Source organism: Halyomorpha halys, unplaced genomic scaffold (assembly GCF_000696795.3).
Source record: "Halyomorpha halys isolate HHAL.00 unplaced genomic scaffold, Hhal_1.1 Scaffold2487.1, whole genome shotgun sequence".
NCBI classification, from domain to species: Eukaryota; Metazoa; Arthropoda; class Insecta; order Hemiptera; family Pentatomidae; genus Halyomorpha; species Halyomorpha halys.
Window position 1 is genome coordinate 23,487 of NW_027113870.1, and position 23,293 is coordinate 46,779.

General features: G+C 29.8%; 1 protein-coding gene across 2 annotated transcripts; it reads left to right on the forward strand.

Annotated features, from left to right (window-relative positions):
• Window positions 1–497: 497 nt before the first annotated feature.
• Window positions 498–22,390, forward strand: vtd (RAD21 cohesin complex component verthandi). 2 transcript variants are annotated; one of them, XM_014437386.2, is made up of 13 exons: window positions 498–645; window positions 1,054–1,219; window positions 1,310–1,539; window positions 4,454–4,652; window positions 8,325–8,484; window positions 11,518–11,680; window positions 12,762–12,940; window positions 14,209–14,429; window positions 16,021–16,176; window positions 16,511–16,819; window positions 16,996–17,196; window positions 17,932–18,087; window positions 19,777–22,390. In XM_014437386.2, the coding sequence occupies exons 2-13, from the start codon at window positions 1,076–1,078 to the stop codon at window positions 19,900–19,902; spliced, it is 2,244 nt and encodes a 747-aa protein (XP_014292872.1). In that variant the 5' UTR covers window positions 498–645; window positions 1,054–1,075; the 3' UTR covers window positions 19,903–22,390. The 2 variants fall into 2 exon arrangements, with proteins under 2 accessions (XP_014292872.1, XP_014292873.1); XM_014437387.2 differs by having other exon boundaries at window positions 4,466–4,652.
• The last annotated feature ends 903 nt before the right edge of the window (window positions 22,391–23,293 follow it).

A 23,293-nucleotide genomic window follows, 5' to 3' on the forward strand; every position in this document is an offset into this window, starting at 1 on the left:
AACGTTTAATATATCTAGTTAAAGTGATTATTTTGGCCTTATTGTTTGTATTATTATTTTAGCTCCCCATAAATCTTGTGAATTATGTTGATAAACAATACCTCAACAGGTCCTCATGTGAAGTATTTTGATAAGATGAGATTGTTGTTAATGGAAGCCTTAATTTAAGGCTAATATCAACAGCTTTTAAATAATTTTATATTGGTAGAGTTTTTGAGAATTCAAAACCTGGGCACATAAATAATCACAATAAATTATAACCACCTAAATACGCACAACTTTTAGGAGTGAATCTGTCGAATTATTTTCTTCAAAATTATTGTAATGTAAACGATTTTATTAATATTATTTATTAAATATTGCTATAAGAATGTTTCGACATTATAGAGAGGAAAAAAAGTACGATTTTAATAGGTTTTAAATTAAGAAAGACGGCAGAGATGCGTTTTGAATTGTTTAGGTTGGTATTAGAATTTGATGACGAGGGAAGGGAGCGTTCGTTAGACGCCATGTTTGATACGTCTGTTGTTGTTAGTGAGAAGTCGTGTTCTATTTACGTTTTTGATAATGAATTTGTGTTACGTTGCATTCGTTTTTAATTGTGTGTTATATTAAGGTGTGCTTGTTACATTGTGTTGAGCCTAGGTAATTGGTTTCTTTTGATATTTATGTGCAGTTTTTTAACCGTTTGTAGTGTTCTAAATTCTGACATTAAACTTTATTGGGGTATTCCTAAAATGGGCGCGAAACCTAACAATATAGTTTTCTTAACTTCTAGTGTGGATTAAATTATTATATTTAGTTTCATTTACTCATTATTAGTTTCTCTTAACTTATTTTGTGCTGACCCTACTTATTACTTTTGAGGTTATACTTGGATTCTTTTAAAGAAAAAAACTTTCACAACAACCTCATTATATTCATTGTAACAAGCAGTTTTGTTTTAGATAATATTATTTTGTTTAAAAATAAATGTTAAATATTCTGATTTAATTATTTTCGAGTTTTCAATTTCAAAGGTTAGTGATTCCTGTGATGATTCCATTTGTTTAGATTGTAAAGCAGATTTTCCAACATGTTTTATGCACATTTTGTACTAGCCAAAAAAGGGCCTCTGGCTCGAATTTGGCTTGCAGCCCATTGGGATAAAAAGTTGACCAAAGCCCATGTTTTTGAAACAAACATTGAAAAATCTGTTGATGGCATCCTTCAACCTAAGGTAATTAAATACTATAACATTAATGAATGTTAACATTAAGATTAGTTGGTGACATGAAAACAATAATATCTAATAAATCATGAATTTTAGGTTAAGATGGCTCTCCGAACATCAGGACATTTACTTTTGGGTGTTGTTCGGATTTATTCCCGTAAAGCGAAGTATCTACTGGCTGATTGTAATGAAGCTTTTGTTAAAATTAAAATGGCATTTCGACCTGGAATGGTTGATTTACCAGAAGATAATAGAGAAGCTGCCATTAATGCCATCACACTTCCTGAAGTTTTCCATGATTTTGATACTGCTATGCCTGAATTGAAGTAAGTATTTACAATTGCTTAAGTGTGAGGAAAACTATCAACAATGTTACTACGTGCTATCGTAATGGAAACCAATATACTCTGTAATCCTGTGCTATTATCTTAATAGTGATTTTTATATTTTTCTAATTATGGTTATAGTATCATATATCGTTACTGTATATGTATACATGACCTTTACTATAGTCGGCCAACCTTTACTGTAATCTTATAAAATAGTTGTCTACTTTCTGTCCGTATTATTCCCAGTAATCTCCATTGCATTTTATCTGTTGAAAATTTTATTTTACTTTTAGTAAATTTTTTTTTTACTTTTAAGTTCAATGTAAATGACCTAACAAAGGTTCTTCATTTTGTTTGAAACAGCATTTATATTTTATAATGAGCTATAAATTTATTTTATTTATTACAAAACCAATCGTTATGTATTCGCAATAAGTATTAACATTTTTAGTGGTGAAATAAGAGTACATATGGCTATATTTGATAATCAGCCCCCTTTAAAATTATTTAATGTTATTAAAATACATCAATATTTATTACAATCTAATTCTGATTACTGACCTGATGTCTTGAATCTGGCTTCTTGAGTTGAACCTCTGCCTCTCTTGGTTTTTTTATTTATTTCCTGAATTGATTGACATAAAGTTCAGTTTTTTTTATTTCATACTTTTTCACAAATGGACGTTTAACAACCATCAATTAGGGTTTTATCTTTTTTTCTGTTATGGGATTAATGTTTACTTGCCATTGTCAATAGCCACATTAGTCCTCCGAACTCTTTGATTCTTACATGTCTTAGGTCGATTGGTCGTTTTTTAAACATAGATGAACTCAATGTAATTCGTATTATCTGTATAAGTAGAAACCTGTTTTAGTTGCAGTAGGAAAACTTGAAATTAAAAAAATTATAATGTTCAAACCCCATGCTAAAAAATATATTTTATTCAGAATTGGATCTATTCTAAAGATAGTACTGTAGACTGTTACTTTCTTTACTGAAATCATCCTCCAAACTTTCCTAGAGCGATTAGAGTTGTTACGGATTAACTCTAGCCTACTGTACCATCCATAGAATACCTTAAAGCACAAAATTGAAGAGAAACTTCAAGCATAGTAGCGATATGTAAAATTCTGTATGAGATATTCAAATCCAACAGAAATCCGCTTTATCATATAATTTATAATATTAATTTGTACACGGAAAGCTTATCTAATAAGCTTTCCGTGTACAGAAAGAAGAATCGTTCAAGAACCAAGGTTAGACCTTGGTTCTTGAGTGATTCATCTTTCTGGACTCAGCTCTGTTGAAGCCCTGCCGAGTGGGCAAAAATGGTCACTAGTAAATAGTTCATCTGCTATTTTTATACCATTCTTGACCATTATCCTATAAACTTATTTACCTTGTTTGAATTATTTAAACTTGCAAAATACTTGTCACATTTGTGCTAAAATACAGAAGAAATTAATCTGATTTGATTAATATCCAAAAATGTTTTCTGTAATTAAAGGGCTAAATGGAAGCTTGTTGTATTATATGACACTTTTTTTTTCCTATTATGAAGACTCGAAAAGATATTTCTTAACTTCTTAAAACTACCATAATCTTTAGGAGAATTAAGCATCATGCTGTATAGATCAATTATGTAAGAAAATAAAATCTAGTATTTAACTCCTTTAGATATTAGTTTTGACATTTCCTAATTTCAGAATTTTTTGATTTTCAAAAATTACATAACCTTATTTAAAATTTCATATTTTTAGTTAATTTAAATCTGGAACAAAATTATTGTGCCAAAAATCCTCAAAATGTGCAAATTCCTACAATTAACCCCCATCATGTTCTATAAAACTAGTATCAATACCCATTTCATGATTCAAATTTATGCTGACGTTTGACTAAATTTGAAGAAAAGGATCAAAAGATGTAATGACAGTGTAATTGTTTTAAGATAAAAAAAATTGTTATTTTTATTTCTGAAACTGAATATTAAATATAAATATTAATACACCATAAGTTTCTGATCTCTGGAAGAGATTCAAAGATTTTTTAAAGCTTATGGGTAATACTTTGTAAATTACTGTGTTAATGTATACCATTCTAAGTAGCACGACTATAACAAACCTAAAATAGGCAAAGTAAATGATGAGTTGATAATGTAAAACTATTTCAAACTCTTCCACAAGTTATAAAAGTGAACAATTACTGATTGTTTTACACTTCTATTTTGTTTTCCAATTCCCAGCCAATAACTTTCTACCTCATAGAATGATTTTAGTCAATAACTATTGCAGATATATTTAATTCTTGATATCAAGAATAAAGGAAGTGTACTTTAGTTAGTAAAAGTAATGTTGAGCCTTCAAATCAAGTACCTGCTTCCATATTTATTCTATTTTTATTGTGATTACTTCACATAACTTTGTCATATCCTTTCTTCTGAATGTGTTTCTGTTTACTAAACAGGAGTCCTTTGGCTGGCAAGAATTCCATTACTCATATTTCATCAGTGTTATAATATAAAATTTTTTTTTAATAAAACATTTTAAATAGATTACACTAAAATAAAAACAAATAATAAGTTTTTTTTTTAAGTGACATTAAAATTGTATAATTAACAATATTTGTTAGACATTTTAAATAACTTATTAGACAATAGTCTAATTTTTTCTATATAAATAAAATTTATATTCTGCTTAACTTAGCGTTTGAATATAATAAATGATAACTATATTAGAATTACCACATCTATTTTTATTAATTTTAATTCACATTTTTAGGAACTTATGTAGCGAGCATATTCTTGATAAATAATATAATATAGCATTGTTGACAGTTTACTCATTTTTTGTTAACTATTGTTTTGATTTTTTTCCCCCTTTTTTGAAGAGTTTATTTCAAAAAGCATAAAAGTTATTTTTGTAGTGATGTTGACATCGAAGCCCAATTTAGTCTTAATCAGTCAAGAGCTGAAGAGATTACTATGCGTGAAGACTATGGAAACATGACTTCACTTGTTGAACAAGAGGAGGGGTTTGGCGATATGGGGTTTGGTTCTGACGGTCATGCAGATATTCTCCGACATGCTTCTAGATTGGACTCTCTTGATCAGGTATATATATTAATTTTTATTTTTTTTAAAACATTTTCTGATGATTCCATTTATAAAAGAAATTTATATGCTTTTCTATTGTCTAAACAGGTTATTGTTAATACTGCCTTAGATTAATAGTAGGTGGAACAATCTTAAAACTATAAACTAATTTTATTGGTTAAATTATATCTTAAACAATTCCTTTATTTCTGACAGTATTTTCTTGGTAAATTCTTTGGCAATTTAGCTTCTAAGGTTTCATTCACACTAGTCGTAAAAAAAGGGGAAAAATAAAAACAGATTTAGAATGGTCATTATTGCTCCAGAAATTGTGTTCTGATAAGCATTTGTTTTTGTTAGACAAGATTCTCAGCGTCTTCAACTTTCCTCAAATTAATTAGTTCCATTGTTTTTGTTTGGTCATATCTAAGTTATTAAAGAAACTGGATGAAATAAAAACAGGCGTGACCCAAAAATTAGCAGCCAAGTTTTAGGAAAATTCAAGATTAGCAGTTGACTTAACATCAGAGATTATGATAAAGGCCTTTTAAATAATTTCAATCCTATGCCTGATGATAATTTAAATATTTACAGAATAAATCTTCTTATGTTTACTACATCTGCTTGGAACCTTTATTGCAGTTCTGTAGACAAGACTTTAGATAGTAGAATTAGCCTCCTTTCTGTTTTAGAAGAAGATACTACTCTTTGACCATCATTCTTTACTTGAGCTCTATTTTCTATTAATGCTTTGATTCTATATTTACTAAGTTGCTAGTCATTATGTTGGTTATTACGTTTTGTATTTTTCTTTGAAAGCATATTTTATTCCATATTTTACTTCTTACCTTCAATTTCAAGGAGATATTCTATTATAGTAACTTATCATTCCAAACAGTAAAAACTAATAAATATTTTGTTAATAAAGATGAGTTATAGTACTGTAAATTAAAGAAATATTAAAAATAAAATGAAAGCCGTGTTGAGTATTGATTGATTAAAAAGCTATTAACAATTAGAGGGAGACAGTCTGTGCTGTGTTCAAGAAAAAACAAAAATAGATTAGCTATTTATTAATGTTCAACATTTTGACTCACACTGCAGATGTTCCATCAGGACCGCTGTGATTGGTGGAGGTGTACACTATTAAACAAGAAAATTTGAATTTTCTATTCAGTTAATAAAATTCAATTTTTTTTTGTGTACACCTCCACCACTTACAACAGCCTTGATGAAGACCTGCAGTGTGTCGCAACATTGGCAATTGATAAATAAATATTTTATAATGTAGAGGTAAGAATTATACAAAACAAATGATAAAGAAAGTTATTAAAAATCAGACAATGCTCAGGTGAATAAAGAAATTAACCTGATGAAAAAGGTGCAGGAGAAAATTTAAATAATTAGTAATTGAAATTAAATAATAAAATATGTAAGTAATGATTAAAAATATATAAATAGGGAAAAAATTAAAATTAATATAATGAAATATGTGAAAGAAATTGATATATATGATACAATGGGTAAAAGATGCACTGTAATATATAGGAGTACAAAGTAATAAGCTAAAATAAATATACTAAGTTCGGATAAGTGAATAAGGAAGGAATAAAGAGAGAAGAGTTGTGTGGGCATAGGAAGAAGGAAGAAAAATTTGAAATCGAACTTAATGACTCGGGTGGAGCTGCCGGTCAAGAATGAGTGGGGATGTGATCAGTCGGTAGAGTGTGGGCATACAAGTCATACTCTACAAAAAATATGATTAAACCAAGCAAAAATAGTTGACGACACATATAACTAAATATGAAAGACTGTTTAGATAAAATAAATAAGGTAAAAAAAAAAAAATAACTAAAGGTTCATATAGTAAATAACATAATAACTAATGAGAAATAAATGATCAGAAAATTATAGATTTAAAGAGAAGGTATAGTTGACTTAATAAATGATTTTAAAGATGAGAAAATGATTAATGACTCATAGATGTTAAGTGACAGTAGAATATTATGAAAGGCGAAATGAATGTAGAAAAGCTAAAGGTCAGAAATACAGTACAAGAAGTTGTCAAAAAAAAAAAATTAATAAATAAAATTGTGGATGGTTAAAAATTGACTATTTGGGAATAGGGTTAGGATAGGTTGTGTTTGTCAATACTGTGGTTAACAGGAAAATGTTATAATTTTATATAAATACTTGTGAAGAGGAATCATTCATCATGATTATGGGCGGTGGCTGTAATAGATGTATTGTCCCAATAAAATTAGTACTTAATTGATAAGGAATTCTCAGAGAGTTAGGTAGCAGTAAAGTTACAGTAAGAGACTGGATATTTGTGTTAAGTGATACAGTCTTAAAGGAGGATTTTCTAGAGGAATATGATCTTTAACATGAGAATAGATATTAAAAAGTTTATTATGGGATTTGAAAGTAAGTCAGAGGTTAGGGATGGAGAAACACAATTATTTACAGGTGATTTCGGAAAGAGGAGATGTAAGGTTATGAATAAGTGATCTGTAATGGGGTTGGTGAGTGGTTGTGGAGAATTTAGTGAAGAGAGGATACGATTTTTGTAATTGTAAATAAGTTTGTCAATCATTTTGGCAAGGAAGTTATTGCTTAAAAGGATCCATTTTGTACGGAGTTAGTTGTTATCATGGAAAAGGGAATCAGAGAGAGAAAAACATCAATGAATAAAGTTTTTTGGTACATCGAGTTTATATGGTAAGGATGAGAGTGATGGTTAAAGTCTGCCAGAGTAAGTTGGTTTTGTGTACCAGTTCATGGATATGGTGTTAAGGTTTCTAATGATGAGGTGGTCAAGAAATGGAAGAGAATTGTTGATTTCAGATTCTATTGTAAAACGTAAAACAAGGATGGTAATTTTACCAGGATTTAGAACTAAGAGGAGGCCGTTAACATGTCTTTTGATAAAGATGATGTCATTATAGAAAAGGGGGATTACGGAATCCAGAAGATTAAGATCATTGGGAACAATGTTAAAGAGGTCGGGGGCTAGAGGATTGCTTATTGCCAGACCTGAACATCGTTTAAAAACTAACCCTGGAAGGTAAGGTAGCTCAATTCTTAACAAAATTGGAGAGATCTGAGGTAAGAAGAGAGGTATAAGGGTTGAAGTTTATTTTTCTTAATATCACCATTTTCCTTTGTATTTATTTTGACCTTTAAGATTAGATGAGTAAAATTATTGCTTGTCTCATATTGGTTAATTATTTTAATACTAAGCCTTAGTAGTTTGTGGAGATAAAAATTACTCCCTCTTCAAAATTTGAAGTTTTGATTTACAAAATACATAGAATCAATCCATTAGTCCATTTAGAAATAATCTATCTGTATGCCTTATGTACTTTTTTTCTGAAACTATCAGGCCAATTTTTAATCGGGAAATGACATCTAAGTTACCTGTTGGTTATCCTCGGAACTCCTCATTACTTACTATCTACCATTTTGTTTTAAAATGGGGGATTATGTTTCTTATGTCAATTAATGGAGATGAAGAAGAAATATAAAGTGTTTTGCAATTACTTTCTTAAAACTTCATAAAATAAAATTATTTGTTCGTTACTAACATAATAAATAATTAATTCAAATAATAAATTATTGTGTTATAATTTTCGTAATTTTTATTTTTAGAAATATTATTTTGTATGTATATTTATTTAATTTTCTCAGGCTAACTTATTGTTCGGTGGAGATGGACTTGATCCACCAGAAAAGGAAAAGGAACCTCAGCCTTCAACATCGAGTGCCCAACTTGAAAGACCACCCCTTGATATTGATGCTCCTATAAGGGATGACGGTTTTGGTGGCAATTTAGCTCATGATCTAATGGGTGAGATATATTTCATATAACATTACAGTTCCAAGTTTCTGTATTGCTTTTTTAAACTGTTTTTGATTAGCAAAACACTAGTTTGGTTTATACTGTAGATTTCCATTTGTCAATTGTGTATCCTAAGTATTGATTATGTATAACATGTATGCTTATATTGCATGAGAGAAAGTCTTATAATTCTTCTGAAGATTTAGGCATAGAACTAAGCTTCCCACTTGGCAAGTACTTGACTGTTTTTAAGGCAGAAGTATTTGCCATTTTGTTGGCAACTACATGGCTTGAAGTCATCAGCTGTGAAAGGACAGGTATCACCATCTTTTCAGATAGCCTGTCTGCCCTTGAGTCACCTAAAATCACCTCTGCATTGGTGAGAGAGTGCAAACAAGCTCTAGATTCATTAGCGAGAACAAAGAAGCTTAAGTTAGTGTGGGTCCCTGGACATAAAGGAAACACCAGTAATGAGAAAGCTAACCAGCTCACTAGAAGCACGGGCGAACATCCTTCTATAAAACCAGAACCATTCCTAGCCATTTCTAAAAGGCATCAGCAAAAAGAAGTCCTTGACTGAACATGGAAGATAGCAGGCAAGGAGTGGAGGGAATGTATAGGGCCAGACCAAGATACTAATAACTAAATCCTCTACTTCTAAAACAGAAATCAACTCTGATTGCTAATAGGAGTTTTTACAGGTCATTGCAGACTTAAAAGACATCTTAAGATTTGTGGAGTAGTGAAATCCTGCCGCTTAAGTGGACAGGCCCCGGAAACTGACCTACATTACATAGGCTTCTAAGCTGTGATAAAATTGTAGAAAATAAGGCTTCCTCTGTAGATTAGATGTCCCTTTTAAATTTCATTAGAAAGTCAAAAAGGTTCGATATAGAGGAGTAAAAGTTATATAAAAGAGTCATTCCATTGGTCTGTCTTGGGTCTAGCAAAAAGGACCAATAGGCTCAGTTGCTGGACTTGTTCCCCCCATCATTACCAGTAGCAGTATCAGTACCAGTTCCACATAATTCTTAATCCGGTTAAATTCGTATCGGGAACATTTGTTAATTTCCCAAAATAAATAATCATTACCTTGGTGCTCCTTAAACTATTTTCCTCCAAGTTTTGTTGATATCAAATATTTACATATAGGTTAATCATATTCATGTGCTGTTTTTCCTTGGATTTATCCTCATAAAATCAGAGAAATTCTGTAGAAGAACATTACATTGCAAGTTAGTTTCTTATATTTTGATGGGGAGTAATGAACATTTATTAGTGAATGTTTTAGTAAAATTAAACTAATTGTAATATTATATTTAAATTACTTTCCTTCCCTTTTTTGTATTTTAATTTTTTTTAAAAAAGCCAAGTACAGGGGTCATCTCACTATTTCTGTCTTTTTTACGACATTTTCTTTTTCAAAAAAAAATTTTTATGAAGCTGTTGGGTATTTGAAGATTACCTATATAGAGGTTACTTTCAGTATTCAGACCATATACACTGTCAAACATATGTTAGTCAAGTAAAAAAAGTAATCGTGGTTATTATGTGATTACAAAAAGTATTCGGCCAAAATCATCGGAAAATTCTTCTAATAAGGTCCATTCTGCTGCCATTGGTCTAATTACTTTAATATTAAGAATTGTAGTCTTTATAATTAGATAATCACTCTAATATCTATCTAGTTTCTTTTCACATTTCTTCGAATTACTACCCTACACCATTATGTCAACAAGGTTAAAAACTTTGACAGGAATCAATTTCAAGTTCAGAAATAATTAAAGCTTACTGTATACGAACAATTTTTTCTGCCTATTGCCACAGTTGATATGGAGTGACTTTAATATAAAAGTTGCTTCACTGATATCATATGTACTATAATCTATCACGCCAGTCCTAGTGTGAGAGTACTGTCCTAATGACTTTGACTGCAACTTGTTTAATTATACTATTTACACCATGGCGGTACTTGCGACAGTTGATTGATGGCTTAAAACTGATGTATGAAACCAGTATTTAGTATCTATAGATTATGAATTTTACTTTTATGATGATATATTCTATTATTTTTTAAATACTTAAAGTGCAATAATTCTGAGTAAATGGAGAAAATAAAAAGTAATCACGAGGTGATAGCTAAGTACAGTGTGTGCTCCTCATGTATGATGTAAAGTACCCAATACTCAGACAGTGTGAGTATTTGAGTGAAATACTTTCTATTCTTTGATTCTTGTTCGGGGTACTATATGTATGATGACCTATATATTTTAATTTTTAAAATTTTAAAGTAACTTTCCACTGATCATTTTGTTTATTATATTAATATTTTATTTTATTTTCAGATTGTATACCATTTATCCAAATAAATATCCCTGCTATCATGTTCCTTCCTCAAGCAGTCCTTTTTTCCGATATAGAAGCTTTCCTCATAACTTTCCCTGCCAGGTAGCAACTAATTTTTTATTAATTCACTCAGGTTTTTATTTTTAGGTGTAATTACAATTTATTGCAATTATGAAATTTGCAGGAAAAAAAAACCCTTATAGCTTATAAAAATGTTTGTTTTTTCTATCCTCAAGAATCACACTACCAACCTTCAAAATTGATGATCAGTTACTGTGGAGTATTTGTTAACTCCTTCATCTGGTATTTAAAAAAAATTAAGAAAATTTGTTAGATTTGTTTTCCCTTGAGAATGAAAATTATATGCTCATTAATTATCAATTAACTAATTAATTAATTAATCTGTTAGATTGTATTTTTCTAATTTAAGTAATTAATTAAAACTATAAATAAATAAAATAAATGTTTAGAGATAAAATGTATTATAAAATAAAATTTATTATTGTGATATTTTTTTCCCTTGGTTAAGCACACAAATATATTATATTTTTTCATGTTAATTGAAAATTTATGTCAGCAGGTTGAATTAGAGAGTATTATAATTTGATTAGTTTTAAATATCTAATAACTTTTATTACAGTGGATTGTTTTGAAATAATAAAATTTTAATTTTTTTTTTCAACCCAACTATTGCAGGTGGTGGCTTGTTTGAAGGAGGGCTGTTTGATGATGCACCAATGCAAGTTCCTACCGAGGACCAACCATCAACTGCTTCAGAACAACCTGTTCCCATACCTGAACCTCAGTCAGATGATGATGACGATGACAGGTTTGCTGCCCCTAGTCCTGCAGCCCCAAGGTAAACAGCCAGTTCTTAGTTCAGCCAAGATAAAAATAAATAACATTACATCTCCAGTTTGTTTTTTGTTTTCAAAAAGTAATAAATTGGGTGTAATATTCCCCATGAAAGGAACAACTGAATTAGTTGTTGCTCTTTTTATATTTTTAAAAGAATATTGTGGAATAGTGTATATTTAAGAAAATTGGTAATGTCATTATATTGTTTTTTACCATTATGTGTAAATATTATATGCATTACTTAATATATCATCATGATAAAATAGGTTTTATATAAAAAAAAAATTCATTTTTTGTTTTTTTACAAAAGTTACATAACTGGTGCCAACTATGGAAGATTTGACTGAAGTCCCTATACATCACTTTTACTTGTCCTCCCATACAGCTTAATATTAATAACTCATCCATCCCGCAGGAATGGGGGACAGTACAGTACCTCAAACTAATGTTTCATAGGAAAATGACATGATGCAGATCCCATATTAAGAAAAAACGCCATTCACTAAACTTGAAACAAAATCTATTGCGCTTACTACTCAAACGAAACTCCAAATTAAACACAAGACAAAATTTAAGCACACACACACATTTATGGAATCACTGAACGGACTCACATCAAACGACTACAATATTTCCAATCTAAAACACTATGATTTATCACTAAATAACCATTGTACTCTAATAACAAGCCTTTAAATACTGGCATAAAAGTTCCAACTGTCACTGAATACATACAAACGTACTACAAATATTTTCATGAAAAACTGGGCAAATAGCTACTACTCTCATGCCTGCAAACACGAAAGACCTACTAACATGAAAAAGTAAGAATAAGTCATAGAAGGAGTACTGGTATTCTTCTTCATGCCTTATATGTCGCATCTTTTGGTTTATTGGTTTTAGTTCATAGTATGTTCATTAATGAATTCAGACAAAATATAGGGGTAAGTTGGAATGATTTTTGTTTCTTCCAGTTGTAACGTTTAATGGATTTTACTTACAACCTATTGTGTTTACCATGGATGATATATTTTAAATGTATACAGAAGTGTAGGAACTCAAAATGTTCTTAATTGATATAGTTCTGATGGTGGATCACGCCCTGCTACTCCTGCACCACCGCCCGTGGAGATGGCACCACCACCAGTGCCTGAGATCGAACCTGTGTTACCTCCACCTCCCACATCAGAACAGACAGTTCTTCTCCACAATGAGGAAGAGTCGTTTGCCTTGGGACCAGTGGATGCTTCTGCTCTCAGAGGTTTGTCATTACTTCTGTTTTGCTATGATTGGTTTTAAACATTTTATTACCATTTTTTGAAAACTGTATTTTTTTTTTAACTATTAAGTAAGTCAAACCTATTTATTAAATTACACAGGTTAAGGAAACTAAATTACTTAATATGTTTTTGTGGTACAAGCAATTTTTTTTTCTCTACTTAGGGGTAGGCTAGAAAAATAATAAGTGTTACAATTTTCCTCTCAGATTTTGTGAACGAATGAATACATTTTCATGGTTCAAATGAAAACAAACTGATAATATTTGTCACTATTTACTGGTAAGATGAAAGGAAAGTGTGTATGAAAATATTTTGACTTTTCATTTGCTTTTTCTATAATAATTTCATTTAAGAGTGTGTTGGTTTTCTCATTTTAAACAATTTATGGCTATTAAGAAATTAAAACTGAAACTAGTGTGAAAAATGTCCAACCTTTCATTTTTCCATCAAGTGATAGTGATTCTATTACCCATCTGCGGATTTATATTTTAGTGCTATAGAAATTACTCTTTGTTATTACTTTTGTTTTTAATTTTTCATGCCATAATTTAGTTCGCAAACAAAGAGTAAAATGGTTTAAGTCATGAAAATATACCTGTTCAATTTTAATTTTTTTAATAAGTAATTTTATCCAAATGACCTGTTAAGTTTTGGCTTAATCTTAAACTTAATTTTATCTTTCCATAGCTTTTCACTGAATTACTTGTAACTGTTAATTAACCTATTTTGAATAGTTACTCTGAATTTTTTCAATTGATCAAGTTATCAATTGCTTTTGAATTATGATTGTTAATGAGGAACATTAACTGCAATCTTCCTATTGTTCAAGAGCTAATTGACCATGGCAGGAACTAATGCTAATGCTCAACAGTGTACATTAAAACTTTTCCTAAATTCATTAGTATTCAGGTTCTCTAAGGCCTAAGATTAATTTATAACTGATCTTTATAGTTTTTGTAGTCCCACCTTGAATTTGTGTCTTTGAGATCTCAAATTCAAGTTACAATAACTTTAGGTTTAAAATATATTTGTTCAAAAGGAAATTAAGGTTTGATAGGAATAAAAACAAAATTATATAAATTCAGTCTTTTGTTCTCTTTGATTGTAAGTAAAATTAAGGCTTGCATTATTTTTCTTACAACAAATCTATGATTTAATAAATGGTAAATGAATATTTTTAAATTCTAGGCTTAGATTAGATATAGTCAATAGAATGTCCATATTTTAATCTTAATACCATTCAATTTAGGTTCCACAAAAACTAAGAGGAAAAGGAAACTGATTGTTGACGAGGTTAAAAACATCTCTGGTGAAGAGATGAAGGCTCAGCTGAGCGACACTAGTGATATCGTTACTTCTCTTGATCTCGCACCCCCAACTAAGAGGCTGATGCACTGGAAGGAAACTGGAGGCGTTGAAAAACTCTTTGCACTACCTGGCAGAAACATTTCTGCAAGATGTTTATTCAAAGTAAGTATGATAAATCTTATTCTGAAATATTTGTTTGTCAAATCAGAAGTTATGGACTAATAAGGTTATGTATTCATATGTTTATAATGTAATCTATTAATCTGCATTTCTCAGATTTACTGATATTTAACTATATTATATTAATTATTATTTCACATCAATGTTATAACAATTACTTGGTTATAATAAGTACTTATTACGCCTCTCCCTTAAACTGTTTAACAGAGTGACTAATCAAAGAACTTCCCTTTTCTAGAACCAAGAGTAAGAAGGTGCTCTGGTCTGTATAAGGAAGAATGCACTCCAACTATTAGCGATCTTAAAGGCTATTACACCTTAAGTGTTTGTGTAACTGTAGGCAATGAGACTCATCTCTAATAAGGCCTCTCTCTACATCTTCGATTGTTACCACCATGTGGCCCTAAGATTTAGCTCCCTTAGGTCTGACCACATCCAGGTGCATAAAATTCCTGTAATCCACTGATCAGTCCTTCCTTGCTTTTATTTATTAAATCAATTCAAGTTCTTACTTAAGGAATGATAGGACTCATGTATAGTAGAAGTGGATTAAGACTTGGACAGAATATTGGGGCCCCTAGCAGTGAAAAGTTTCTTGAAAACTCATTAAGTTATAAACAAAAAAGTAAACAAACTGAATTTGATATCATTAACATCATATATTTGGGGTCAGGGTAGCCATGTGGGCTATGATGCTTGCAATAGATAGCCAAGTTAAGCGACGTTGAGGTGGTAAGCACTTGGATGGGTGAATACTTGATATGGATGATCCACCAGACCTCGGTTCGTTCTCACCCTCATTCCCCTTCCCCCGGGCTTGTGCGGCTCGTCAATCTACCAGAGACAACTCATAGATCAGGTGTAAAACTGGTGACCTTACCCTGTAAGCTTCACAGTGAGAATTGTTTATATGGTCCTTCAAGGCCAAATATCTCCCAAGTCTAATATAATAATTATTTATAAATGATGATTTGTGTTGCTTTATTTCTGGTTAATGTCATTTATTATTTTGGCTGTATCAGTTTGGCTTTACGGTTTCTGATCTGTGAACTGAATAGCTGTATTATTTAATATTTCTTCCTCTATAGTACTTTCTTAAATAGAAAAAAAGTGATTTATACTTCAACATTTGGAAAAGTGGAGGACTTTATATGCTCGATAAATGTCTGGTGTCCTTGTCTTTCAGAAATATTAAAAAGTAGTCTAAGACTGTTCAATTTATTAATCATGGTCTTTGTTTCTTTATTTGGTATATTCAAATTAAAAAATATCTGAAAATGCTCTATAGCAATTTGATACACCAAGTATAACAATATGGTGTTCCTCTCCTCCGTTTTTGCTGAAAATTAAAATCCAGCATATACTTGCAATCCTTCATCACCATTCTTTAGCATTTCTATCTGTATGTTTTAAAACTTAATTTTTAATTATTGGGTTGAGGCAATTAGTATTGTAATGGTTCCCTCTGTAAAAATATACTTTATGTTGTTTATTGATTATTTAAAATGGTAGTTCATAAATCATTTTAGTTCTTATGTATGTTATGTAGTTATTTGACAATTTTTAATTCTAGATTTACCAGCGACATTTGACCTCACGTGCAGCTCCAAATGATGATGGTTTAGATAGTGAAAAGGATGCCATGCATCTTGATCAGGTTCCTGAGGAAATTGCTCCACCAACAAGGAGGGGACGTAAACGAAAGAACCAAGAAATGATTGAAGAGCCGGTAAGAAAGACTATATTTTAATTTGTTAATGAAATTTCTAAATTGACATTGATAGAAAAAAAGAAAAAAATATTTATAGTTAGTATTGTATTGAATATTTGTAGTATTTAGATTTGTAGACTAGTATTAATTATAAAGGAAAAAGAGAGAGAAAAAAATTATTGTTGTATCATGTGAATATGTATATTGTGTATATGTTCGATCATGGATTGATTGGTATGCTGTGTAATGTTATTAGGCGGCATGGCTGAATAAAGCGTTTTTGTTTATAAGCCAATGTTATCAATCATTTTCGATGAATTCGTCTTATAAATTTTTATTTTATATTTTGTAGCATCCTGAAGTTGAAGAGCAGGCGCGGAAGGTGGCACCACCACCACCACCCCAGACCCCTCTTCCTCCAGCTACCCCTGCACCTCCAACACCAGCCCCCGCTGAGATGGACACAGCACCTCTCTCCGTCAACCCTCTCTCAGTGGCACCTCTTTCAGTCGCCCCAATGTCGGTGGCGGCCATGGATGGGTTGGACCCTATGTCAGTGCCTCCTCTTTCTGTTGGACCTCCTTTGGACCAGCAGCATGAAGCACCCAACATGACGCCTTTTAGTATAGATTCATCACTTCCTCACCTCCCGCCAGAGCAGGTTAGTTTTTGTTTACCTTAATTAAATTTTAAGACAATTTTTTTAATTTGGATTATTTTATAGACGTTTCCTGGTATTTTCTTAATTTCTTTCAAGCCTGTGTTTAAGAGATAATTTATAAAATAAATGTTTATTTATGTTTGGTAATAGTAAAGTAATTTTCGTTTTATCTACAGATGAGCCTTTTAGAAGAATCATTACGCCCCGGCCAAACACCCCTCCATAACATGGGATATGAAGAAGGTGGTGAAGGCTTGATGGCTAACATGGGGTATGAAGAAGGAGCTCCTCCTCCAACGACACCTGGTGCCCTTTCTGAGAAGGGTGCGCCCACTCCTTGGAATGATGATTACGATTTCCCTGTCTCAGTCGGTCCGGTAAGCATTTTGAGCTTGATATTAGTTTTTGGTTAATACTGAAATTTAGCAAATTAACTGTCTTCTAACCTGATAGGGTACTAACTATGATTATTGTATATTTGTACTAAAGGTTGCCTTTTCAAGCATCTTGTACTTTTGGTGCCTTTTCAAGCGTCTCTTTATGGAACCATTCCTTTTTTCTCTTCTGTTCCAACCTAAAGCTAGGCATCATGAGGATGATTGGCTATGTAGAGACCTTATAGAGTTCTCCTTATACCAAGGGTCTTCAACAGTTTACAGCTGAACTGTTATTATAAGGAATGGATCCAAATTATCAATCAACTTTCTTTATCCTTGAATGCTATTGAAATAGTCCAGATTTTAATCAAGTGAGGCAAATAATCGTGTTTGGGTCTTGATTTCCTAGATTTTATCAGTTGCTCTTGATCTTCTGGATTTCGCATTAAATATTTAATTAGTCCAAGAGCTCCTCTCTCTAAAAACATTATAATTGACATATTTTCTAACTTTTTAGGTTTAAAAAAAACAAATGTTATCATTAACCCAATTTAGATATTTTCAGTTCTGGTGCATAATTAGGCTCTTTAAAGATAAAGGACTGATATATTGGTAGCAACAGATAAATTAGGTCATAAATAAACTTTTTATGTTAAAGGATCATTTATTTTAGAAGTAGCCCTTCATTTCTTAGAATATATTTATATCTCATATTGAATTATTTAATTTTATTAGCCTGAAGAACAAGCGAATGACGAGACATTCGAGCAGTTTGAAGAACGAGTCTTGAATAAGAGAGCCGCTCACATGTACAACCTTGTGAGGACCAAGTTCGCTGATGAGCAGAATATATTCTTTTCTGCTCTTGTCGTTCGAAACAACAGGAAACAGGTAATGTTTAATTATATTATGTTTTTATTACCATGATGATTATGTTTAGGTTTTTTTTTTCATTTTTACGCTTACCGCTACCTTAAAAATTTATTGATTTGGCTGTGGGAGCCACTTCTCTCACACTAAGCATCCTTGTTTAAAATATTGTTAAAGCAAACTTATGATTTTCATTTATATGAAAATGGCAGAAGTACAAACAATGGCTGACTATTACTATTACACATCATTTTGCATGGTGCCATACCTTAAATTATTAAGAATAGATAATGTGTGTATAAAATGATAACCTTTGATTTGTTAAGGAATATTTTATTTAATATCATAAGTTGTGTTTAGCATTGAATTAGGGGTACTTATGTATTAGATCTCCTGCATTATATTTCTGTTGCAGATTTTAAGCAATATCACAAACTTTAGATTATACAACAACCTCCACTAAAAAGGGTCTATTGAGAGATTTATTTTCTCATGAGGGAGCACAATTTTCAGTTTCTATTGCAATTAAACCAGTAATAATAAGTTAAGTTATGACCTGCAAGAGAAATATCTAATATTTAAATATCGAACTAGGGATCAATTCCCAATTTCAACGAGTGATGGCTTCTTGTAGTATTTTCTATTTCATCCTTAGTGGTTGTTGAAAGACTATGACTATGGTTTTAATTATCGAAAGCCTGTTGCATTAAATATCTTATAGTTATATCAAGATCACAATATAATGTTTTATTACTTCACTACATAGCACTTTATTGTGGTTGTTCTTTTTTTTTTTTCTTTTTTTTTTTTAATAATGCAGATATCAATCAAAATGGTTATAGTGAAAACCATTTGGGCCACATTAGATCCACATTTCTTTTATATAAAACTATATAATATTAAAAAAGATTTAACCATTCTATACATTTCAGATATTCCACTTATGTGTGAAGTTTTATCCCTTTTAAAACATTATCTTTTATCCCAGTCACATTAATAAAATCTATTGTCGTATATAAAACTCAAGGAAGTATTTGTTACAATTTATTTTTTTTTAAATGTCTTTCTTTTCCCATCTCTTTTTTTTTTTTTTTTACTAGATCATTTTTTTCCTCAGTGCTTTTATATCTAAAATATAGAAATAAATATAATACACAAGATCTATTTTTGATAACATATATTACTATTTTAGAACTAAATTAAACAAATAAATAACTGCACTGCCATTGAGGAAAAAAAAGGAAGTTAATATCGATGAAACATGACTAGAAAATAAAAAAATTACAATCAACATCATGTTTTTATGGAATTAGTGAATCAGTAGTTGCTTTACTTTTTAAAAAAATATATATATGATTTTTCATTGTTTGAATGGATAAAAACCAGAGATAAAGAATTTCAGTCACTCACAGCTGCTATGGTAGCCAGTTTCAGTAAGCCTAAAGCCATTTTTTTAATTATGAAATAAAATAAATTACATAATTATATTAATTTTATTATAAGATACCAAATATTTCTGATTAATTAAATATAATTTTTAAAATCCAAGGAATGTTCTAGTACAGTTTATAAATAACAGCAGTGTCTCAATTTTCACTTATAGAAAAACCATGTTATAGGTAGTATTTAAAATGTGATCTGTAGCTTTATAATTAACAGCTCAAATTATATCCCATCCTTAATGTGCTAATTATTCTGTTATTTTTTTAGGCTGCCCAGAAGTTTTATTCCCTTCTCATGCTGAAGAAATTCCAGGTAGTGGAGCTTCAACAAGAATCATCCTACGCTGACATCCTAATAGAAAGGGGAGTCAATTTTGATAATCCAACATTATAAACAACTGTATCTATGTTTCTTGTAAATATATTTCCTTGTTTATTTCCCCCCCAAAGAACCATATATATAAATAAATATATATATATATTAAATACCAGGTAAATATATAAAAGATTTTATAATTTTTTGAAACAGGATAAAGACTTTACACAGAATAGAACTAGTTGTAATTTTCTGAAAAAAAAAAAAGAAAACAAAAAAAAAGTGTTTATGTATAGAGAACAATTTTATTAGCGTTAGGCTTTTATTTATTAGTGTTATTTAAGAAATGCCCCATAAAATGTTTTTCTAAAAACAAGCTTGTGAAGCTATACCATTTGAGTGGGTGGGGCGTTAATTTTAATTTATTAAGTTATGTGATGGCTCTTAAGACAGGCTTCATATGTTCAATATTATAAATCTCAAGCCCTAAACATGGCAGTCTATGCAGTTTTATTTATTTTAAAGTTTTTATTGTAAGATAAATTTTAAAAGTTACAAAATCATTTGTTATAATGATTTTATAACTTTTTGATTTTTTTTTTTAAATACATTCCATAATCTGATTTGTTTCATTTTCTTACATTCTTTACCTAATAATATAAATTACTACTCATATATTTAATTTGTATACAGTTGAAACTCTATATTTTAAAGTTAAAGGTTCCTTGGAGGAAAAAAAAACAACAAAATAAATATATATAAATTTGTAATTTTTTAGTATGAGTTTAGATATGAGGATGCCAGTTTCAAAAGATACTTAACACAAAAGTGAAATTCCAAGTTTGGTTTGCTTGCAAAATTTCGTTCTTTATACACATAATCTTTTTACAACTATGTCAAGTTTTAAGATGATTATTTCAGTTTGCTTACTAAATTTAATGACAAATATTTTGTTTTATTTATAACGTACAATTTTTTATATTGTATCTTCTAGAACTGGCTTCCACATTTGTACATGGTGCATTTAAGAAACAAAATGTTTAATTCTATTATAATAATTATTTTTTAACCCTGAGAGTTTTGGGTTTAAGAAAATTTTTCCTCCATAAAAAAAAATTATTTGAAGCATATGTACGTACATTTTTTTCTTATTTTCCCAAGTCATGTATCTGGTGACAGATTTTTTATATGTATATAATGTGTACATATATTTGAATTAGGATATGATGTAATAATTTACATACCTATGTGGTTTGTGTTCATTCATAAAAATATATGGATAAACTATGGGTTTTTTTTTCTGGAAAAGTAGCTTTTTTTAATTTTTTTTTTATATTACTTATTAATTTATAAAATAACAATAATAAAAAAAATGTTCGATATACAAAAGTTTTTTCTAATAAATCGTTCAGGTTCCTATTAAAAATTTGATGTATAAAATAGAGCTTCAACTGTATTTTTTTTTCAATACTGACAATAATAATTAATTTGTTTTATAATTTGGATGGGTTATTAAAGTGTTAATACTGGAGTGCTTGATTTCATTGATATGCCACCGAGTTTCATTAGTATTAGGGATTGTTATTTGTTTAATTCATGTCTTTATCTTTAATGCCGTGCCTTAACTGTTATGTTTGTATGTATTATTTACTTTCTTAGAAATAGTAAATAACTTATATTTCTATCCAGCGACTTTTATTCATCATTCTGTTTTTAGTGTTTACTTAATTATGTATCCTTAAAAATAGGGCGTAGTGTCATAATAGCTCTTTGGATATATCCATATCTTGAATATGTTCCTCGGTTTACATTGAGTTTTAGTGTCAGCATTTATAAACTTTTAACATTTATGGATCATACAAATCAATATGTTGTTTGAACGAATAATAAATTAAAATATTGAAAAATAAAATAAATGTGGAGACTGTTATGTGTGACCTGGGCTTTTATATTATTTATGTTTTTTAATGACCACCTGTTTTAAAAATTGTACCTGCATTTGGTTTAATTTTATTGTTTTTTTTTTTTTTTAAATTAGGTAAATTATAATATTGTGATTGTGTTATAAATATTTTCAATATTCCGATAAAAAAATTGTTAAAGTATTACCTTTGTCTAAAGTACGGTCATATTTTTCAAATTATTGTTTTAATTTTGTAAATTTTAAAGAAATAACCAATTATATTTAACTTTTTATTTGATTAATATGACCTTATTGTTCTTTTTAGGCAAGCATAATATGAAAACAATTTAAAGAAATAAAATAAATGTTTTGATCTGGCAAGGCATGTTTTTCTTGTCATTTGGTTTATTCTCTGTAATTTTCATCTAAATAAAATGTATATATTTATTTTTTAATATTGTCATATATTTTGCTCGTTTATCACTTATTCTGGCACTGCCTTATGTTCTGATGTAAACACTAATTTAAATTTATTTTTTATGTACAAAATTATACATACTTGAAATTATATATATAAAGAATATATTTAAATAACATAGATAAATAGATATATGTCAATTTGTTACATTTGGAGCATTTGTAAATTACATGTTTTAAATGTAACTATATTTTATTATTGTTAAATCCTGAATTTCATTTTCCAATATCTTCATGAATCACTTTTGGAGAATTGTTGATTTTTTTTTTTTCTATCAAGGAATAATACTTTAATAATTGACTAATAAAAGAAGAATGCAATGCACACCGTTAATAAGACCCTGTTCCTAGTTTCCTAAATGTTAATATTGCAAAACTCAAGGTGAAATTTGTTGAATGCTTCTTTACCGCATGGATTAATGGTTTCTTTAAAACATTTGTGCATAACTGAATTATTGGGTTTCAAATATTTGTCTCGATAGTCAATCAAGAGTAGGATAATAATTGTTATACTTCTTATCATTCTGTGAAGCCATTTTGGTTCCCGTGTACATCTGATGGTTAAACCATTCAAGTATTTGTTGAAGTTGCTATTAATTTATTGCTTGAATCATCATTATTTGTATTAGATGAGGTTGAAATTGCACCTGAGATCAAAAATATTTTCGAGTTAATTGTTTGATTCGTAATTATGACACTTAAAAATGTATGAAAACATAGATTGGCACTAAAGATTGTGGCCACTATCTTCTTTAAATCGAAGGAAATTTAAAATGCATTAAAAATATTCTTAACACTTACTTCTTTACCTCATTTATGGGTTTGTGTCTTTTTCGCCCTTCAAGATGGGGCAAAACATTGGCTCACATTAAATAGGTTTGTGACTGAATTTTTTTCTTTGACCACACCTGGAGGGACATTTTCCTTTTATTATTTCACACAGTCAATCATCAATCTTTCATCATTTATTTTAGTTGAAAATAGGCAATTTTTATAATTTTCCAATTCAAAAACAAAATTTAAGAACTGTTTTTGTGAAAATTTACCAAAAAAATTATGGTGTTCTTCACATTTGATTGCATGCAATGC